Source organism: Anomalospiza imberbis, chromosome 3 (genome assembly GCF_031753505.1).
Source record: "Anomalospiza imberbis isolate Cuckoo-Finch-1a 21T00152 chromosome 3, ASM3175350v1, whole genome shotgun sequence".
Classification (NCBI taxonomy): Eukaryota; Metazoa; Chordata; class Aves; order Passeriformes; family Viduidae; genus Anomalospiza; species Anomalospiza imberbis.
Window position 1 is genome coordinate 54,029,576 of NC_089683.1, and position 18,546 is coordinate 54,048,121.

General features: G+C 37.5%; 1 protein-coding gene across 1 annotated transcript in view; it reads right to left on the minus strand.

The window, feature by feature from the left end:
• PTPRK (protein tyrosine phosphatase receptor type K) overlaps positions 1-18,546 on the minus strand; it is a 349,451-nt gene that overhangs the window by 192,934 nt on the left and 137,971 nt on the right. Inside the window, exons 4-5 of the mRNA XM_068184424.1 lie at positions 15,516-15,597; positions 13,592-13,707 (exon numbers count right to left, since the gene is read on the minus strand). Coding sequence (XP_068040525.1) covers positions 13,592-13,707; positions 15,516-15,597 — 198 coding nt within the window. The remainder of the gene's footprint in view (positions 1-13,591; positions 13,708-15,515; positions 15,598-18,546) is intronic.

An 18,546-nucleotide genomic window follows, 5' to 3' on the forward strand; every position in this document is an offset into this window, starting at 1 on the left:
AATAAAGAGTGGAGGGCAGGAAGGCACTAAAAGAGAAATAACACAGATCTCATTTAAAGAAAGGAGCTTAGAGTGTTCTTTAAAAAAAGCCTAGCTACAACAAATCACTGAAAAATTTAATCTGTCTGGAGCTGCAGGGCCAGGTGACAGGTCAGTAAGACAGAAACAGTTTGAGCTCTTGTGGGGTCCTTTTTTCTTGTTACCATTCACATTAAATGCTCAGTTTTGATTACAGTTGAAAAACAGACCCTCGTCCAAATGTCAGCATTAAAAAACACCCAGAAACATGCACAAAGAGAACAATGTCACTGCTGTCTCCCATGGATCAACTGTGTGTTATTTCCTGACCAGGATACAGTTTCTGAGCACTCAGCATTGCTCGGTCCCTGGAAAGATGGCAGCATTTGCTTGCAACCACTCATTCTGCTCAACACATAGCAAAGTGTGACCTCTGTGAACGTTTTTAGCTCTAATCAACCCCTGGAATGAGAAACTTCATTGAGGTTTTAAACTCCAAGCTTTCTAACACCAAAAGCACTACTGCTGAGCCACAGAATTTAATAACCTGAAAGCCTGTGGCAAAACACAAAGGGCAAAAAAAGGAGATGATTTAATGCTGCATGTGTATATCAGCCAGCCTCCTGTCACAGACAGGAGTACTTCAAACAATTTACATCTACCCTTTGTCGTCCTAGCATGGCCTAGTCACTTTGAAAGTTTTGTGGTAGATTAACCAGGGCTCCATCACCACTGAAACAAGCATTCACTCTAACTATTAACATGTTTAAACAGATTCATTCTATTTACACCAAGCAGGCAGATTTCAGTCACTCACATTCCACTACATGCCAGACCGTGCCATTATCTTTACCAGCTGTGGGTTTATTGGTGTGATTTTCTCACTGCAGGAAGACACCATCCGGTTTCCCTCACCCAGCCACCCTCTCTGCCATTTCCTCAGGGGTCAGCTCTGTCTGCATGACTGGGCCAAAAAAAACCCACAAGATACCAAGAGCAAAAACAGATTTCCAGAACAAAAAGGCACACAAGACACTTCCAAAAGGTACTCTTATTTCTCCTCCCTAAAACTGTCATCATCTCAAAACAACCACAAGCAATCACAGGGATGGTCTCTGAGAGGCTGTTCCCAGGGCAAAAGCAATGGATGTTGGGGTCTAGGACACCTGGACCGGCTGTGGTGCAGCCAAGTCTCCCTGTGACAGACACAGGCTCCATCCTCCCCTCTGTGGGTATGACTCTGATTTAGAAAATCTAAGGAAGTTTTCTGATGCCTGCAAATACTCCTACACATGAAAAGCCTTATTGAACTTCAGGAATCAATGAAATTATTAAATTTCAATATCTAACAAATGAGGGATGATATTAAAGGCTTTATTTCAGTGATGCTTAAACAACAGTAAAATTATTTTGTGGGAAGTGCACCTTCTCCTCCAGCTAGCTGGCTTCTTTTGATAGTAAATACTAAATTTGAAAGCAGGATTTTCAAGACGCCCTCCCCACCCACCTCCCCTCCTAGGCCCTTCCCCCACCTCCCCAGTATCAACCAAAGGTTTGGACTGTCAGAAATTTAATTTTTTTTTAATTTGTTTATTTGTTTAATATAAACCTTGGATCTAGTGCCTTGAAATAACCAAAATAAATGAACCTCATGGTACTTTCTTTCTCTCAGGCTTGTCCTATGCCCTGATGGCCTTGTCACATCATAGCCACCCAGCAGATGGAAGTCAAACTCCCCCCACTAAACACAAACTTGCCATATGATTGTCAAAAATACCAAGCAGCCAATAATAAACCAAAGGTGTATCTTTAAACCTTATATGATAGCAGGCTTGATAAGAAAACCATGTCATGCAGTCATTCTGCTATGAAGGGAAAACACATATTAGGAAGTTCTCTAAAACGAAGGACTCCATTTCAGTAAATCCACTGTTTTAAATTGAAATGCCAAACACTTAGTCTGCAGCAGAGAAGCACATCCAAGCTTCACTATATAAAATAATTTATACTCTGAAGATCAGAACCTGCTTACATAAGCTCATCTGCATGCTTCAAGTTGAGAAACAAAGTGAATTTGTCTTCTATTTAAAATGAAACATTAATTCACTTCCAGAGAAATTAATTAAAATAAAATTTGACAAGCTTTACAATTCTAGAGCAACACCTCAGATTTTTTTTTTATTTATATCAGTGATTTCCTACCATATTATCTTACAAGGCTTGGAGCAGTTTCTCTAATTTCTCTGTATTAGAATTTGTTTCTTGGGAAATAACTGCACAACTACATTTTCACAGTCCTTCTTCATGTGTAGATAATCCATTAGAATATTTCTCCATCCTTAAAATGATTAAAAGTTTGAACAGAAGACAGTTCTCATCTAAAAATGAATGTTAAAGAAAAAACCCTGCATTCATTTCAGCACATATCCCTTACACTGGTAACCCATTAGCCAGTCAGAGTTCAGATGCACTGTCATGATCTCTTAATTAAATTCTTCTTTTTAATGTCAGAACATTACTACTGATTTTAAAGAAGAGGAAAGAAAGGCAGCAGTGCTCTCTGCTTATTAAGGGTTCCTGGTACATACTGTTTCAATTTATGTCCTGCTCACACTGAACAGATCTTGAAAATGCTGCTCAATTAAGTTTTAAAAATTCAATTTAAAATTAATGTGGAGTTATACTAATGGGTAATGGCTGTACCCTGTGCAATCCTTGGTTCCTCCAGTCTCTTGCTGTCTGATTTGATAACCCTGAATTGCTCATTTAAGAGAGGTCATCACCAGGCAGTTCTCCTCTTTTGTGAAAATAACTCTGGGCTTCACAAAGAAATACTCTCTCTAAACACTAGATTAAAAGAAATATTAGCCTGTGAAAAAACCTCCTTAATTCTGGCATTCCAAGCATTTGAAATTACAATCTTAAATAAATCGCTCTGACTTCAAGGTTATTTTTAATTTGACAGGAACATGATTTTATTAAACTTTTCTCAGGCAATGAAATTAGATCATCTATATTTTAAATAAAGTCAACAGCAAAGCCTACGCAGCTTAAAAACAATCTTCAGTAAATTAACAATTAGTCTTAAATATCTCTCATTTGCTTTATGAAAGAAATCAAGCATTTAATAAATATGAAATGCAATTTTAGTGGATCTTTTAGAACCTGAGTGGAACCTGAGTGGAACCAAAAGAATCTAAACTTCAACATCATATTTAATTGGTAGAATTTAAGTACATATCTTTTACAAATTAAAAACTTATCAGCCTTTCTCCCTTAACTTTTCAGGTTGAAAAGTGGTAAGCTTTGGGTTTTTTTTGTTAAATAGCAATGAGCTACCTATCTGCAGTGATGCTCCCTCTAAATTTTCCTTTTTTTCACCCCAGTGATTTTTATAAGCCTGGACAGTTCAACCTTACACATCCTCATCCTTTTTTTACTGTAAACACCTTAAAATAAGCCTGCTCTACTGCTAATAATTATAGTCAACTCTGGTTGCCTTCTCTGGCTCTCGGCTGGATGCTGGGATGCCTCCAGAGATCAGAGGATGTCAACGCTTTGGCTGCAGTGACACCCGCGTTACTCCGGCAGCAGTGCCCTATCAGCTGCCCTGCGTTCACTCCCTGCTCACCTTCCCTCCTGTGCTCACGCAAAAGAAACAACATGGAATAGGAACAATCTTCCTGAAAACTCTCTCCCTCCCCACATATTATCATCACCAAACAGATCAGCTTGTGATCGGATTCACTGCACGGCCACTGGCAGCAGAGGAGAGGGCAAGTTGTGTGTGGTAAGTGGGGCACAAGTCCACAGTTTGTCTGGGCAAACCAGTCCCCAAAGCTGCAATCACAACTTCACCAGCAGCACAAGGGCTGGAAACATAACCCCACCAGCCCAGGGCATTACACCTCTGCTGCCTTGAGGAAAGGAGCATTTGTAAACAACATGTTCCAAAACACTCCTGGGTTTATGCATTATGTAAAGAGAGAAATGTCTCTTTTTGATGGGGGGAAAAAGAGGGGGTTGACTGTGGAAAGTTTGAATGCCAGCAATAGTGCACAATCTATGCCAGACCATGTTTTCAAAAAATAAAAAACAAAAAAAAATTCAAAAATTAGGGGAGTAAAAGACACAAATAGTTATAGTGTTTAAATTTTATTTTATATGCACCTCTCTGTCCCTTTTCCACAGACATACATATTCTTTTAGAGCATTTAAGACACAATTTCCAAATGGAGAAAAACCTAGAACCATTTTTATTATAATAATAATTATTATTATTATTATTATTAACTTTTCTTCTTTTACACAAATATCTTAATATATTCTTGGCATTTTGAAATTTATTAACATACTAGGAACATCACAAAGCATGACATATATTTATTGTCTGAAATTATAAATAAAAATTTAATTTTTCCCCCCAAAAAGGATTTAATTACTGAACAAAGTGGGATTATTTTTCCAATTTTTTTTTTATAAGTACAAAATTTAGACTAAGAAATCATTTTTTCCAAGCAGATAATGAATTAGAAATTTAGCTTAAGTAATATGCCTAAATAGTCCTATCTTCTTAGAATAAAAGAAAGTGAACTAGCAATTTCTTTTGTTTGACTGATTATTAAGGGGAAGAATTAAATAATTTTTTAAGTAGGAAATTAGTAGTACTTGCTTTAACTTTCTGGTCTCCTACATGCATAGCAAACCAGAATAAGATTCTACTTATCAATGTGCATTCATTTATTAGCAAGAAAAGCCGCTCAACTTTTCCCATGCCAACATGCACTGAAGATCATGAACAAATGCGACAAGCCAAGCTTTATCCTGCATGCTGCACTGCAGTACAGAAAAATCCTCAATTACTTAAAATGTCTTGGTATCATGCACTGCTGTTACTCAAACTTGTCCCTGTTGAAGTAGGGGACAAATTTCTATCACGCTGCACTGACCCTCCTACTGAAGAAATCAAGGGCTCTGATGAAATAATCTAATTGAGAGCCATCTGACCCTTTAGAGGTGGTACTTCTAATTTATTTTATTATAATAAGAGCCACCCGAGGCAAGCTAGCAAAATTCATAGTACCATGTCCCTAGCCATGCCACCACACAAATAAAAGCCACACTCACTTTCTCTGAGCATTTTAAAGCCTCTTAATTTGAGCCTAATCAAACACATGTTGAACATTCAAAAAAAGAAGTTGTTTGGTTTTTTTTTTTTTGTTTTGTTTTTTTTTTTTTTTTTTAATGGAGCTTTTCAGAAAGCTTTGGTTCTGGAATGCAGTGTTCTTGATTTAAAAAAACCAGCAAGCAAGCAAAAGCATATAATTCACAAAAGTATGGATTCCAGACAGAGTGATTTAAGGTCTATGTCACCTCAAGCAGTGCACAGTGAACTACAGTATTTATCCTGCAGCACAAAATATAAAAATCTGTTTAGTTAGAAGACAATGAAGGTAAAAAGGATGCACAAAAACCCACCACTGAGAGCCAACATACCACAAAACAGCTCCTTAAAAATTCCTCAGCAGACAATTTTACCCTTTTCTAAAAGCATCCAAGCCTACCTTGGCTGTTCTTATTCTTCTGTATTTCATTAAGTCCTGCAGATATTTGAGAAAACTAGGGCCTGGGGTATTAGGCTACCTACCACACATCACACCACTGAGGAGAAGACAACCTGAATGCAGGTGATAACAGACAAGAATCCCAGGACAGAATGGCCAAGGAATTTATAACTACATCTTTTTGTATACATCACTTTTATTTCAGGTGTCTCATTTACATGGGTGTTTCAGCCACTGGCTGACTGAGGAGTGACTACCAGGACTACACAGAAGGACCAAGCTTCCACGGCAGCTGTTCTACCTGTGAAGTACAAAATGGCAGGAGGGGAAGGAGCCAAGGCCACAATCAGCAGCACAGCCCTCAGCACCAGATGCTCCAGTCACCACAGGACCCCAGGGAAGGCCTACAGGGAGGGCAACTCCAAAGGCTGCTGTGTAAACTAAAGGACTGTTAGCTATGCAGACCAGACGACTTAGCTAACTGGGGAAGAATTAAATTAAGACCAGGAGGATTACAGTATTTCATGTTGTTGAAACCTGGGATGACCGGGCATCTAGGGGAAACTGCCATATTTATCCATGAAGCTGATAAATTGAGGCAGGAGAGAGGGAGAAAGGTTCATTCAGGGTTAAATGACATAGATAGCATCAAAGGTGAATAGAAGGGGAAGAAAACAGAGGAATAAAAAAACCTTTGTGAAACAAACAAGTTATGAATACTGTAATTTTCATGGGTTGAATATTCTGTATAACCATGTCTGAATCAGGTGTGATACAGAATAAACTACAAGTCAAGGAATTTACAAGGAGCATTATAGATCACTTCAAGGCAGCTTTTCATACAACTTTGAAAAAAAGGTTTGGGAAATCAGAATGTCTATCACAGACCTTAAACATGATGAGGTGAAAGTGAAGGTAGAATAGATAAGTCATTGCAAAAGAGCCCACTATGCCTCCTTACACTGTGTCTTCCTTTCAAAAGCATCTTTTCTGTAAGTAAAAGCAACCAATATGAAACAAATGAGGAAAGTGAAGTTTCTGTGCAAGCCTGAAGCACAGGAAAAAAAACAAAAAAACAAAACAAAAAAAACCAAAACAAAAAAAAACCACAATAAAAAAAAAAACCAAAAAAAACCCCTGCCTAGCCACTGTCAGTAATCAAGATAAAGGTAAGATGATGTAGACTTGAACAGGATTTTACTGGCTGAGAAAAGAAGGTTTGGCACAAACAGCCCAGTTTGCTGTGCAGATTAGTACTTGCTTTAGGCAGATGATGCTGATAATCCAAAAAAGTCTTCTGTCTTCCCAGAGGCTCACCCACTGCTACCCAGGGAGAAGAGCAAAACCACAGCCATAGGCCTTCTCTCTTCCTGCAGCCTCCACACAGCTTCACAATTCCCACTCCTCCTTAGGGCAAGCAGGCCTGACTGACTTATTTCATTTCAAAACCAAAAAGCATCAAACTTGACAGTTGACCAAAACCGAAAAGGGGATCAAAACTCTCCATCACAGTTCCACGGCTGAAATCCTGCAGATGCTAGCAAGACATCTTCTCTGAACTCTCCCTAGGCAGCACTGAATTAAAAAAAAAAAAAAAAAAACACAAAGCTTTTCAAACATTCAGCGTATACTCGGCTCTCCTTAGCTTTCAGGGATCATAAAATCTGTGCAAACCAACAAAAAACAGTCTTCCAATGTAATGAACATGGTGAATAGGCAGATGCACTGTAACAGCAAATATTTTATCATCAAACTAAATTTAGAAAGGGTATCTTGACCAGTTAATTAACTGTATCAAAATTCAACACTATCTCAAAAGGCAAAGTTACATTAGAAAGCTCATAGAAAGTAACATGCAAACAAGGAAAAAAACAAAGTTAAATTGGACGTGACTCTCCTATTAGAAATGCATTTTTTCTGAGACCTAAAAGCAAGCCTCTCAGCATTCACTGTTAGGTTAGCTAAATGGTTTACCCAAAGGTCCACACTCCAACCCTCCTGCTGAATACTAATCCATGTCTTCACCTGGGAACAGCAGAAGGAAAGGACTTCTGTTGCATAGCTTCTCTCCTTTGAAAGGAAATAGCCCTTTCAGAAAGCAAAACAAAATAGTCAATGTTTTGTCCCTCAACCCTTTGCCAGAGGCATGAATTTTTATACAGCCTTTCTAATCTAAATTCCTGGAATACTATGTTGGTCTTGCACAATGCATCATCACAGGATACCATCTGCAGTCCAAAGACTTGTTAAAGAGTGCATATATGCAGTACCTAGCAAGAAAAATGAACGATAAATATCATAGCCTATTCTGTGACAATCAGCACCAAAACCCAAGATGATGGTGAACAGGGCATTGGGGATTATGGCAGTTTCTGCTACAAAAGGATTGGGATGCAGTCAGTTGTTTGAGCCCGAACAGACGCTTGCTCATCCTCCACTAACAGTTGGTACCGCTGGGAGGTCAGCCCGACTCCATTGTTTTTACAGCAATTTGCATTTTATTTTCCATAATGCTGTTTAATTTCACTTTTTCAATTATTACTCTCAGGCAATTGCTTTAATTATCTGTTATTCCACGAGGAAAGACACTTTCCTCTGGCAGAGAGAAGGGCTGCATCAGACCGTATTAACGCTGACGAGTCTCTCCACGGGCGAGCGCGGGGCTGCTGCGCCAGCCTTGGCAGCCCGAGTGGAGGGCGGTTAGCCAGCACCCACAGCTATTGCTGACAGATTGGCCCGCTCGCCACCGCTCAGATGGCAAATCTGCCCAGGATTACAAGGCGCATATTAAACCTTTAAATGCATGCAGCCGGTACCCCTTTGAATTTCAGATTCGCCAAGGCAAATGGTATCACCGCAGAGCGTGGCAAAGCACATCTGACTGCAAAGCCAGAAAAAGCCGCTTCCCCTAATCCAATGCTATGTTAATGCAAAGCTCAGCAATGATGGATGGACTCATTAGTGCCGCAGTTATCGCCATCCGAGCCAGGTGCCAAGACATATGGTTTAACAGATGTTCCAGCAAAAAGCTCTATACGCCGCACTGTACGAGTGTCCAGCTAAACCGGACATCAATAAGACACTGAAAATCAACCGGACATCAATAAGACACTGAAAATCAATAAGACAGTGAAAACACTGGGCTTCTGGGAGCCACAGTGTTTCTCAGCTCAGGAAGCTGTTAAACACAGCCCGATTATGCAAAAAACCCTATTGCTCTGATATCCCAATTAGATTGACAAAACAAATGCTGGACAATACATACACTGCTTTCTGGAGTCTTGGTGTACCCGAATGTTATTTAATCTCCCCATTCAATTCTATTTCTCTACTATCTTAGCAAAGAAATGAAGCTTTCTTCAAACAGAAATTGTCAAATGAAATAAGCAAACAGAGCCCCCATCCCACTCTTGCATTTTCATGTTTAGAATGCCCTGTGTGCACTATTCTTTCAAAAATTTAATACATAACACATATCCATTCTGAGCAGAGGATTACCATGCAGAAGCGACTTGTTTGCATGCTTATTTACAGACACAACTCCAGTGGAATGCATGACATTTCACAGGAAATAAATAGAATAAAACAGGGGTCCTTCTTACACTAATTTAGCAAATCAATGTGCACAAAGCAGCAAGGTAAATCAAATATTAATAAAAGAAAAATTCCTTATTCTTTAAGCATCTTTTCAAAGAAAGAAAATTCATAGGCTTTAGAAAGAAAGAAAATCAGCAGTAAGTGGGCAAAAGCCAGTTAATTATTATATCTATCTATACACACTGTATTCATTTAAGACTACACACACACACTTATGGTCACCACCTACAGGAAAGCATTTTTCAGCAAGAAATTCTGCTAATTCCTAAGCTTAGAAATCAGAGTATACCAAAGCATAACAGGTGGAAAACCTAGGTTACCACCTTGGGTTTAGGAACTCCTGTCATACAACTCAACTTCTTCAGTGCGGAAAGTAAGACCAAACTACAGCAGTTGGTGTGTGATATATTACAGTGGAAATTTTAAGAGAAGTTGGAAAATACTGGGGAAAAAGCCCCCCAGAATTACATTCTGAAGGGAATGACAAGTAAAAAAGATACTAAGCACTGTGAATGACTGAATGTATTTCAGAAACAACATCAATGTTAACGTTTTAACAAAATCTAAGGACTTTGAAAGCCTTTCAGAATTTGCTAATAATTGCAGGTCATGAAGAGAATCCTTCAGTGCATAACTGTAAAAGATTTGATAGCAAATCAGGTTGAAAAGGTGAAGAACAAAAGAATCTGAGCTGCATTTCTGTCCTGCTCCCACACCTACTATTCACACTGTCACAAAGGTGTGTTTCAGATCATCTTGTTCAACCAGTTAAATCTCTTTATCTGTGCAAATATTTATTCTCTATTAATGCAGCCTCAACTTTTGAAAACTTCTGTTATCTTTATTGCTTATCTTTCAATAACAGAGTTTTGACTGTCCCAAACATTGGTCCACTGAGGCTGCAAAATACAGAGGTGGCAGGAAAAGGATATCAAGGGGGACAAGAGACCAGATACAATCCAAAAACAAACAAACAAGAGCAGAATCTGCAGCCATGAAAGTCAGGAGAAGTTCAACTCAATGTTAATCCCTATTTGTCTGAAATGTTTACAGACATATATTTATAGAAAATGATGTTGATGAAAATACTGTCATTACAGCAGTAAACACATAGGAAACGGTGTATTGAAATGGTATGACTATTTTTGTCTATTTTTATTTTTAGGCACATAAAGCTATATGCACTCAAATATATATACACTGGGAAAAAATAAGAATGGAAATGTACTTACAGATAGAACATCTAGTATACAATCAGGGCCCAATAACTAAAACAAAATTGAAGTTTACATAGGTCTACAAGGAGACACACTACTATAATCCCCACTTTTATATCATGTGGTTACAGTCTTTCCCTCTTCCCTGCTTCTAATCAAACATTCCAATCTTTTTCCACCTGCTGGCATTATTTATATGGGCAATTTAGACATGAATCAAGCTGGGGAAAAAGACACACATTAAAAAAGCCAAAAAACAAAAGACCAAGCAAACAAACTAAAATAAAACAAAAACAAAGTCACAAAACCAGAAAAAACCTGAAGAAATCAACAAAACCCAAACAAAAAAATCCACAACAACACACAGAGTCTCCTCAACCCCCCATCCCACCAACAACAAAAATGCAATTGGAGTCAAAATCTTTTTCAGTCAGATCACTTTCCTGAACTGACTTACTGGAGAGCTGCAAAACTCCAGATCAGTGCAGAGAGGGATCAAGAGGGTGCAGTTGATACCAGAGCAGCTCAGACAGAGCCTGGCTGAAGGAACCATGGTACTGCAGGACTTTGAACACAGAGCTGGGTGGCTGCTATTTTTTAATACATGCTGCTGAATTTACTTTAGTTCTTCTCAAAACAGAAGACTGCAAGAGCCAGAGAACACTGATAAGAATCTTCAACAAAATCTCTGCCTGCACATATTTACTACTTCAATGCAAGCATATGAAATCTTAGATCTCCTCAGATCACCTCAGATGCAAAAAAGCCTGATGTCACAGATTGCTCCTCAAACTTTTCCTTATCAAAGAATGTGTTTTAATAGCAAATCCTTTGCTGTTTTTATTTTCTTTTTTTTTCTTCCTCCTCAAGGAAATAGTTTTTCTTTTTCAATAAGGACATAACCAAAAGCTATTTTCTCTAAAACTATGTGCTTGGCAAGTGTCTTCTTCACCACCATCATCCACTTAAATTTCATTTTTGCACTTAGTCTTTTTTTTTTTTTTTTTTAATGGCCTTTCTTGTTATGAGAAAAATACATTCCTGGAATGCTTCAGCTCAAGGCTCTCAAAAACAATTACTTAGGCATTTGATTTGATCTGCCAGTTCTTCCTTTCAGGCTATTCGGGCTTTATGAATCTTGAGTTTGGTCAAAGGTTAAAGCAAACCTTTTCCAAGTTACACTCCAGTGTTTCATATCCATGCCAGTTTTTGAAGGATATGGAGTAAATTCACTATTAGCTATGTACAACAACAGTGACTTGAGTACAATCTAAAGAAAATTATCCATATAGGGAAGTTTGCCAATTCACACATATTGGGAAAGTAGGATTGCGAGGTGAAATAGTAAGTGAAAAAAGTCACCCTTAAATTGATGAAAATTCAGTACTGTTTACAGGAGAAAAAAAAATAGAAGAGAAGCTAAAATATCAAGTTATCTTCAAGAGTATCAGGGCAATTCACAAGCCGAGGCAAGAAGAGTTACAACCTCTAAAGTACTTCATCTATCACACTGTGAGAAATTATCATATCTGTGATCCATATACACACACACAAAAATAAACTACCCATGAAGCATATGGAGGGACAAAACATATGTTTTCTGAGTTGATCTGGCTGCTAGTTGGGCTTCTCCAGGGAGTGAAAGTTAGAAGGGATAATCTGTCAGAGTTAGCTGCCTCCAAGGAGTGAGTGAAAGGGAAGATTTCCAGCTGGCTGTCTCTACTGGGTCTTTCTGACCCACAATCAACTGAACGTGGCGCTTCACAGGTTTGTTGGAATGCTCCTCATGCTATTGTCTTGCTTTGGATATAGCAAAACCCAGGCCAGTTTCATTTTTTGTGCTTTGTGTGCTCTATTTGGCAAGTCTGAAATCAAGCTGCTTTTTCTGAATGAATGCATTACATGTCTACTCAATTTAAACAAATTACTGCTCAAAGACATGGAGTACAAATCATTCCTACTGCTGTGATACCTTTTCACTAAATGCAATGCAGTTACTGCTTGTGTTCCTTTTTAATGTTGCAGCATATTTGTCTAATAATACATTTTGCATATCAGATTTTTAATCATCTTTTTAAAAAATCTCTTTACAGTTTCAAGCTTATCACATGCCTATATGCAACAGTTAGCCAAGGTTCATCAGCTCCACTATTAAAACAGAAATCAGTTTGAAATAGCTGATTATAGTTCACTTCAAAATGCATTTGACCAAAACTACATATTTTAAAGTTCTGACTATAAGTAATTTAAAAGCACGTTTCCCAAAAATAACATAGTTTTTAGTTCTGAAAATAAATAGAAATACACATTATAAGAAAATTAAGTTTTTGAGAACATATTTAGAAATCATTCTAAAGAGATGTTGGTGTTTAATGTTTACATATAAACCAAAGAAAGCACAGAAGTTGTACTTGTACCACTTAAGTGATTTTTTTAAATCCTTTTTAAGTGGTAAACTTTAATTTTTTTAAGATCAACTGGAAACTTTGCCATCTACTCAACCAGTGGTCTTAAATGTAAGTACCCCATTGACATAACACAGAGTAGACTGGGTATTTTGGAGGTGGTGTTAATTTCTTTTTTTTTTTTTTTTCTTTTCTCATATTAAGAAGGGTTATATTCTGGTTATAGTCATCTTTTAAATTCTGACATACATACTATTCACAATTATACACAGGTAAAATTTAAAGTTCCTCCTGTTATGGAGACAGAGAAAAAGGATGTGCAGCAGTCCTTTTAGGCTCTTCCAATTAATATGCTACTGAGTGAAAATGAAATGCACACAGAAGTACAGCCACATCCCTCCATCCTGCTTGGACAGGTAATTCATGTGATTAAAAAGTCCTCAAAATTCATGACAGCTGTGTTACATCTGTGTATTACTAGATCCCAAATGCCAATTATCTGCATTTAATGATAGTAAATTTTTAAACAGAGGAGTTGATTTACAATGAGAGAAAGCACACAATGCCTTTAAGGGCCAACCTTATCCCAGCACCCACCCCAGTTCTTTTTTAATTGAAGCTTTACAACACTGCAAAACTGATTACAAGTTTCTCCATTGAACAGACATAAAACTCCATTTAAACTATGTATTTTACATGCAGAAGAATAAAAGGCTTTGAATTTTAAACATTTCATCTCAAGAAAGCAGCTTGTCCTCTTACCAAATAGACTTGCATGAGTTAGCCTTACCTGAAGCCATAACTTGTTATTCACTGCATCTCTCCCTGTAGCAATGCACTGAAATGTAGCATTCTGCCCTGCATTGACCTCTACATCCCCCAGCCTCAAAAAATGTGGAGATTTATCTGTAGAGGAGGAAAACAAAAATTACAAATAAAAGTAATTATAAAAAATAAAGGTGCCAGAAACACTATTATCTCCCTCGACCTCCATATTTTTAGCAATCTTTGGCTAAAAAAGAAACAGAAGAGAGAATACTATCTGTCTCATCTGTGTTTGAGGAATGCTTTCAGTGCTTCCCCTTCTCCCCTGGTGATTCTACTAACTTTATGTTATACATGTGTTATAATAAAATCTTTTTAAAATAGAAGCCAAAAGAAGGAGATCAGATGCCAAAATGTCAGCAGCACTTGACAAGAATTATCCCAAAGACTTTTGACTGTATGAAAGCCACCATATTGAGGAAAACCCAATTAGCAGCATACTGCTCAAGCAATTAGACACTGTTCATGTTATTTGCAACTCAAAGCTCTTGTTTTGGAAAACAAAATCATTTGTGAGATTGAATATAGTATTTCAGGAGCTGACAAATCTATTTCCCACACTGAGAAAGGCTGTAGGAAATCTCAACCACCTGAAGGATTTACTAGACCTACAAAAGCCAACAGAAACATTTGAGGAATGAGCACATTACACAGCTCACCCATCCTTTTCTCAAGAACAACTAAAGAAAACTGTAGCTGAACTGTTCCTTCTTTGTGCTTACTAAAAAAACATGATGCGCAGGAAAAAACATTAAATTGGAACAAACAGGGTTTAAACATCAGTAACAAAAAGAGCTTGTCTGAATACCGTAACATACTGATAATGTGCTGGGATGACTGTATCCAAGTGCCTTTTGTTTTGGCACTTCAAAACAAAACACAAAGAAGAGGAAGAAAATACATATGAAAGCCAGATATTGAATCCAAGCAGAGCTTTGCTGAGTACAGGCATCAGATAACTGGGGTGGCTGAAACATTAAAGAGCTAACTCACTCAAATACCCTGTAAGCTTGGTAGCTCCCAAGAGCTACGATTTAAAAAGGTTTGGAGTAGAAGAAAACAAGATGTGAGGTTGCCATTGGAACTTTATTATGTGGCATCATTTTGAAAAGTTGGAGCAGGATATTGTTATGTTCTGGTCATTTCAGAAAGGAATAAACTTATCAGCCATGTGGTACATTAGAATGAAATCATATTTCAGAGAGGGTATGTATAGAGGAAGATGAGAAGAGTTTAAAGAAAGAAATCGCAAAAAAAAAATTGATAACCAGTGCCAGAAATGCACAGTAACACTTTCTTCTTCACAACCTTTTATTAGTAGAATATTCTCATTGTCATAACTTGTGTTTGAATGTGTGCAATTATTCCCAAGAATTTTCAGGGAAAGGCAAACATAAATGCCTGAAGTCTGTCCACAAAAAAATAAACAAAATGTGATCTCTCAGTAGTTCAACAGCCAGAAGCCTTTTTTTAAATCTATTTTGTCTGTTTAGAAAAAAATTTAAAAAGAGAAAAAAGAAAAGAGGTATAAAATCTGATGAACCTCCTACAAGCATCTGCCAATTCAGTTTTCTTTAATCAGTGAGTATATACATTAGCATTAAAACTCATTTTGATTATACACACCAACTGTGTATGAGTGAAAAGACTTTGAAGAATGCTTTCTTTTTTTTTTTTTTTTGTCCCTGTATAATTTACTTCTGGCAGAAAAAGATTTCACCCAGGTAAATCACTATTGCAATCACATTTCTTCCTGGAAGCTGCAACAAAAATACTATTGAAAGAACAAAGAATATCAGTGATCAAGTGATGAAAACTGAGCAGTCCACAGCAATATCATATACGTCCTGAAAAGACAGAGAAAAATGCAGCTCTTAATCATTACTTACCGCAAGGGTAACTCAGGACCTGGATGTCATCAATGGCAATGTAGCCATTTCTTCCATCTGAGACTTCAGCTTCAAATATTACCTGTCAAAATGAAAGAAAAAATGTTTACAACACTCATTTCTACAGAATTCCCCCGGTGGCAAGCGTGTAGATATAAGACACATTGCCTTTTTCATTTAGTTGAAGTTCCTACAAGGTTTGACAACTGAATGGAATATTTATTACTCAGTGTGGTGCAGTGCCATACTATTCATATACATGGCTTGCTTTGGATTTGCTGCTCATAGCACATCAGAAAAAAACATGTTTAACTGCATACTGCTGTATCTCAGCTAAATGTGCAAACATGATTCAATTCTGAAAAAATGCCATTACTTTCAGACAGGTTAGGCATCACAGCACACAAGTGATCAACCAATGTTAAGAACATTTGTTTTCTTCCTGGGGATCACAATATAGTCTCTGGTAACCTTCGGCAGCACAGTTGCACAGGAAAACACAGAAATAGTGCGGCACTCCCCAGTGGCAACAAAAAGAACAGCTGTAGCATGAGATTTATGCAGTAGCCATTAACTTCATTCTTCCTTCTTGCAAGGCAGTGAGGAAATTCCTACGCATGAAGAAAAAGAAGACACTCTCTTCACATCCAGCGTCTTGTCCCACCCCAAACGGGCAGTTAAAAACAAAGAATTGCTTGGTGGTGGCTCAGAGAGTTCCTGAAACTGTGCTTTGACTGCAGAAAGAGGATGCCTGTGGGGAATATATATTTTGACAGCACTGGACCACAATCCATCTTCCAGTTTCTCCAGACATTCTTGCTAAGACTGCACTTCTAGCCAATTTCTTTTTTTCTTCTAATTTTATTGGTAACCAAATGGAATTTAGTTACAAAAACTACTTCATTCTCTGCCTCTTGCTCCTGCTTTGGCCAACAACAGTGTGATGGAAATTAATTTAGTGTCTGGGAGTCCTACTTTCACAGTGTGCCTTGTCTGTTGACATTTCTGACCAGAGCACTGTTTGACAATGTCTACCCACTCTTCAGGCATTTTCAGAGACCTGGCACTTGTAGCCAGTAATGAACATCAATATAAATAACTTGAATTCTTTATTAATCTCAATTATCATCTTTTTTTATTTAAATGGTTGCATGGTATGGAAGACAACTCAGTAAGAAACAATATTTATATTTTAATTATATTTAAAGTCCTTCTGACAGACTGGTTTCTTTACAACACAATACAGTTCTATAACATACACAAACTCTGAAAGCACATTGTTTCTCAAAGTCTAGTTAAGAAAATTGAGCACCAATGCTAAGAACTGAACTAAATTTGCACCTCACACTAACTGGGTTGTTATGAATTCACATGGAAGTAATTTGGATCCAATTCTCAGGAAAGCTCTGCCTATAAAAGTGTGTCCTTCTCCTGTGTGTTGATACCTTCTTATACTGGGAGTCAGAGGAGAGAAAGCTACATTTCTTGGGATACTGCTGGAAATTAAGTTACTTCAGGTTTTTTTTTACCTCTGCTAGATTAATTTTAGTAATCTCCACCCAACAGGTGTAGGAAGTCCAAAAAAAGGAGAAATCCACAGAAAATAGAAAGACAAAGACATGGAGAGCCACGAGAAGAAGAAAAATAACAACAAAAAACCCCAGAAAACATGGAGAAACATGGAAAGGCAAGTCTATGAAAAGTTATAAAGGACAAGGTTTACAAGGTAAGCAAAAGAAAATACAGTGATTAAAAAGAGAGATATTAGAGAGCTATGATTTCATATATATAGTGTCACTTTTTATATTCATAATTGGTACAAATATAACTATTGGTACAAATACAACTATGAAACATTCATAACTATAGATGAAACATAGCAAAAAGTGCTGCTCAGTTTAAAAAATGATCATGCTTTAATTTGATAACATCTGTTCACATTTAAAATGGGAAATGGAAAAAGGGAATTGCATTTATAGGTGAAAGCAGCAGTTCAAAATGCAGACAAGTCAAGAACCTGAGGTAGTTCTTTCCTTCAAATACACAAACTACTTGAGAAAAAAGAGACTATTGAGCCATTGCTTTCACCAGAGGAGGCTTATCCTAATAAGACACAAGTCTTTGGGAGTGAATCCTGCACTTCATCTGCACTGCTGTTCAGTCTAGAAAGAATGGCTTCAATACTTTTGTTTTTGCTGAAAAATAATTCAGATTATCACTCTCGTCAGAAAACATTAGTTGTCTGTGCAACCATAAATGTCCTTCCACTTATTACAATTTAATTGCATGCCCATATAGTGACTCCTCAGAGATGCTCACTTTCTTTAATGGAGAAGAGAGAGAAACTGTTTCCAGGAGAAGAATTGGGCTGGCACAGAGCAGGGTTATGGAGACAACTATCCTGTCTCATTTGTACTAGAACTGACACAATGAATGAGAATGGGAAGTGCTCAATATTTCAGGTAATTCAAATGCTACTCAAGGGAATTAGACTTGATAGCAGAATTTTCTACACAGTTCCAAGATGATACACAAATAGTCACTTACTTCTCCAAATAAAATTGCATATCCTTGTTTATGAAGTGCCTACATTCAGTACCTACATTCAGACACAAATGAAGATCCAGGGCTAGAACTCCCTGAACCGGACACACTCCTACATATTTAGCCATTCCTAATGCATTTCTTGTCCATATACCTGGCCATTTTCTCCCTAAAACCATGCAAGATTTTAGTGAACACAGTGTCATTTGGAAAAATCCATGGGTTTACTATTGACAGCATTAAGAGACCTTTCCACTTCTATGGTTTATACCAGACTTAATTTAGTGACCCAAATCAGTGACAAATTGATTCCAGACAGCCTTTTATATTATTCACAACTTTGTAAACCTCTAGCATGCACCCCAAATGCACAAGTAATTTTGCCTCAAATTTGAAGAGTCCCAGATTGTTCAGCCAATCTCATATAAAAACCATTCCCTTTTCTTTGATTATGCTTGTCCTTCTCTCTAAAGCTCTTTCTAACAAC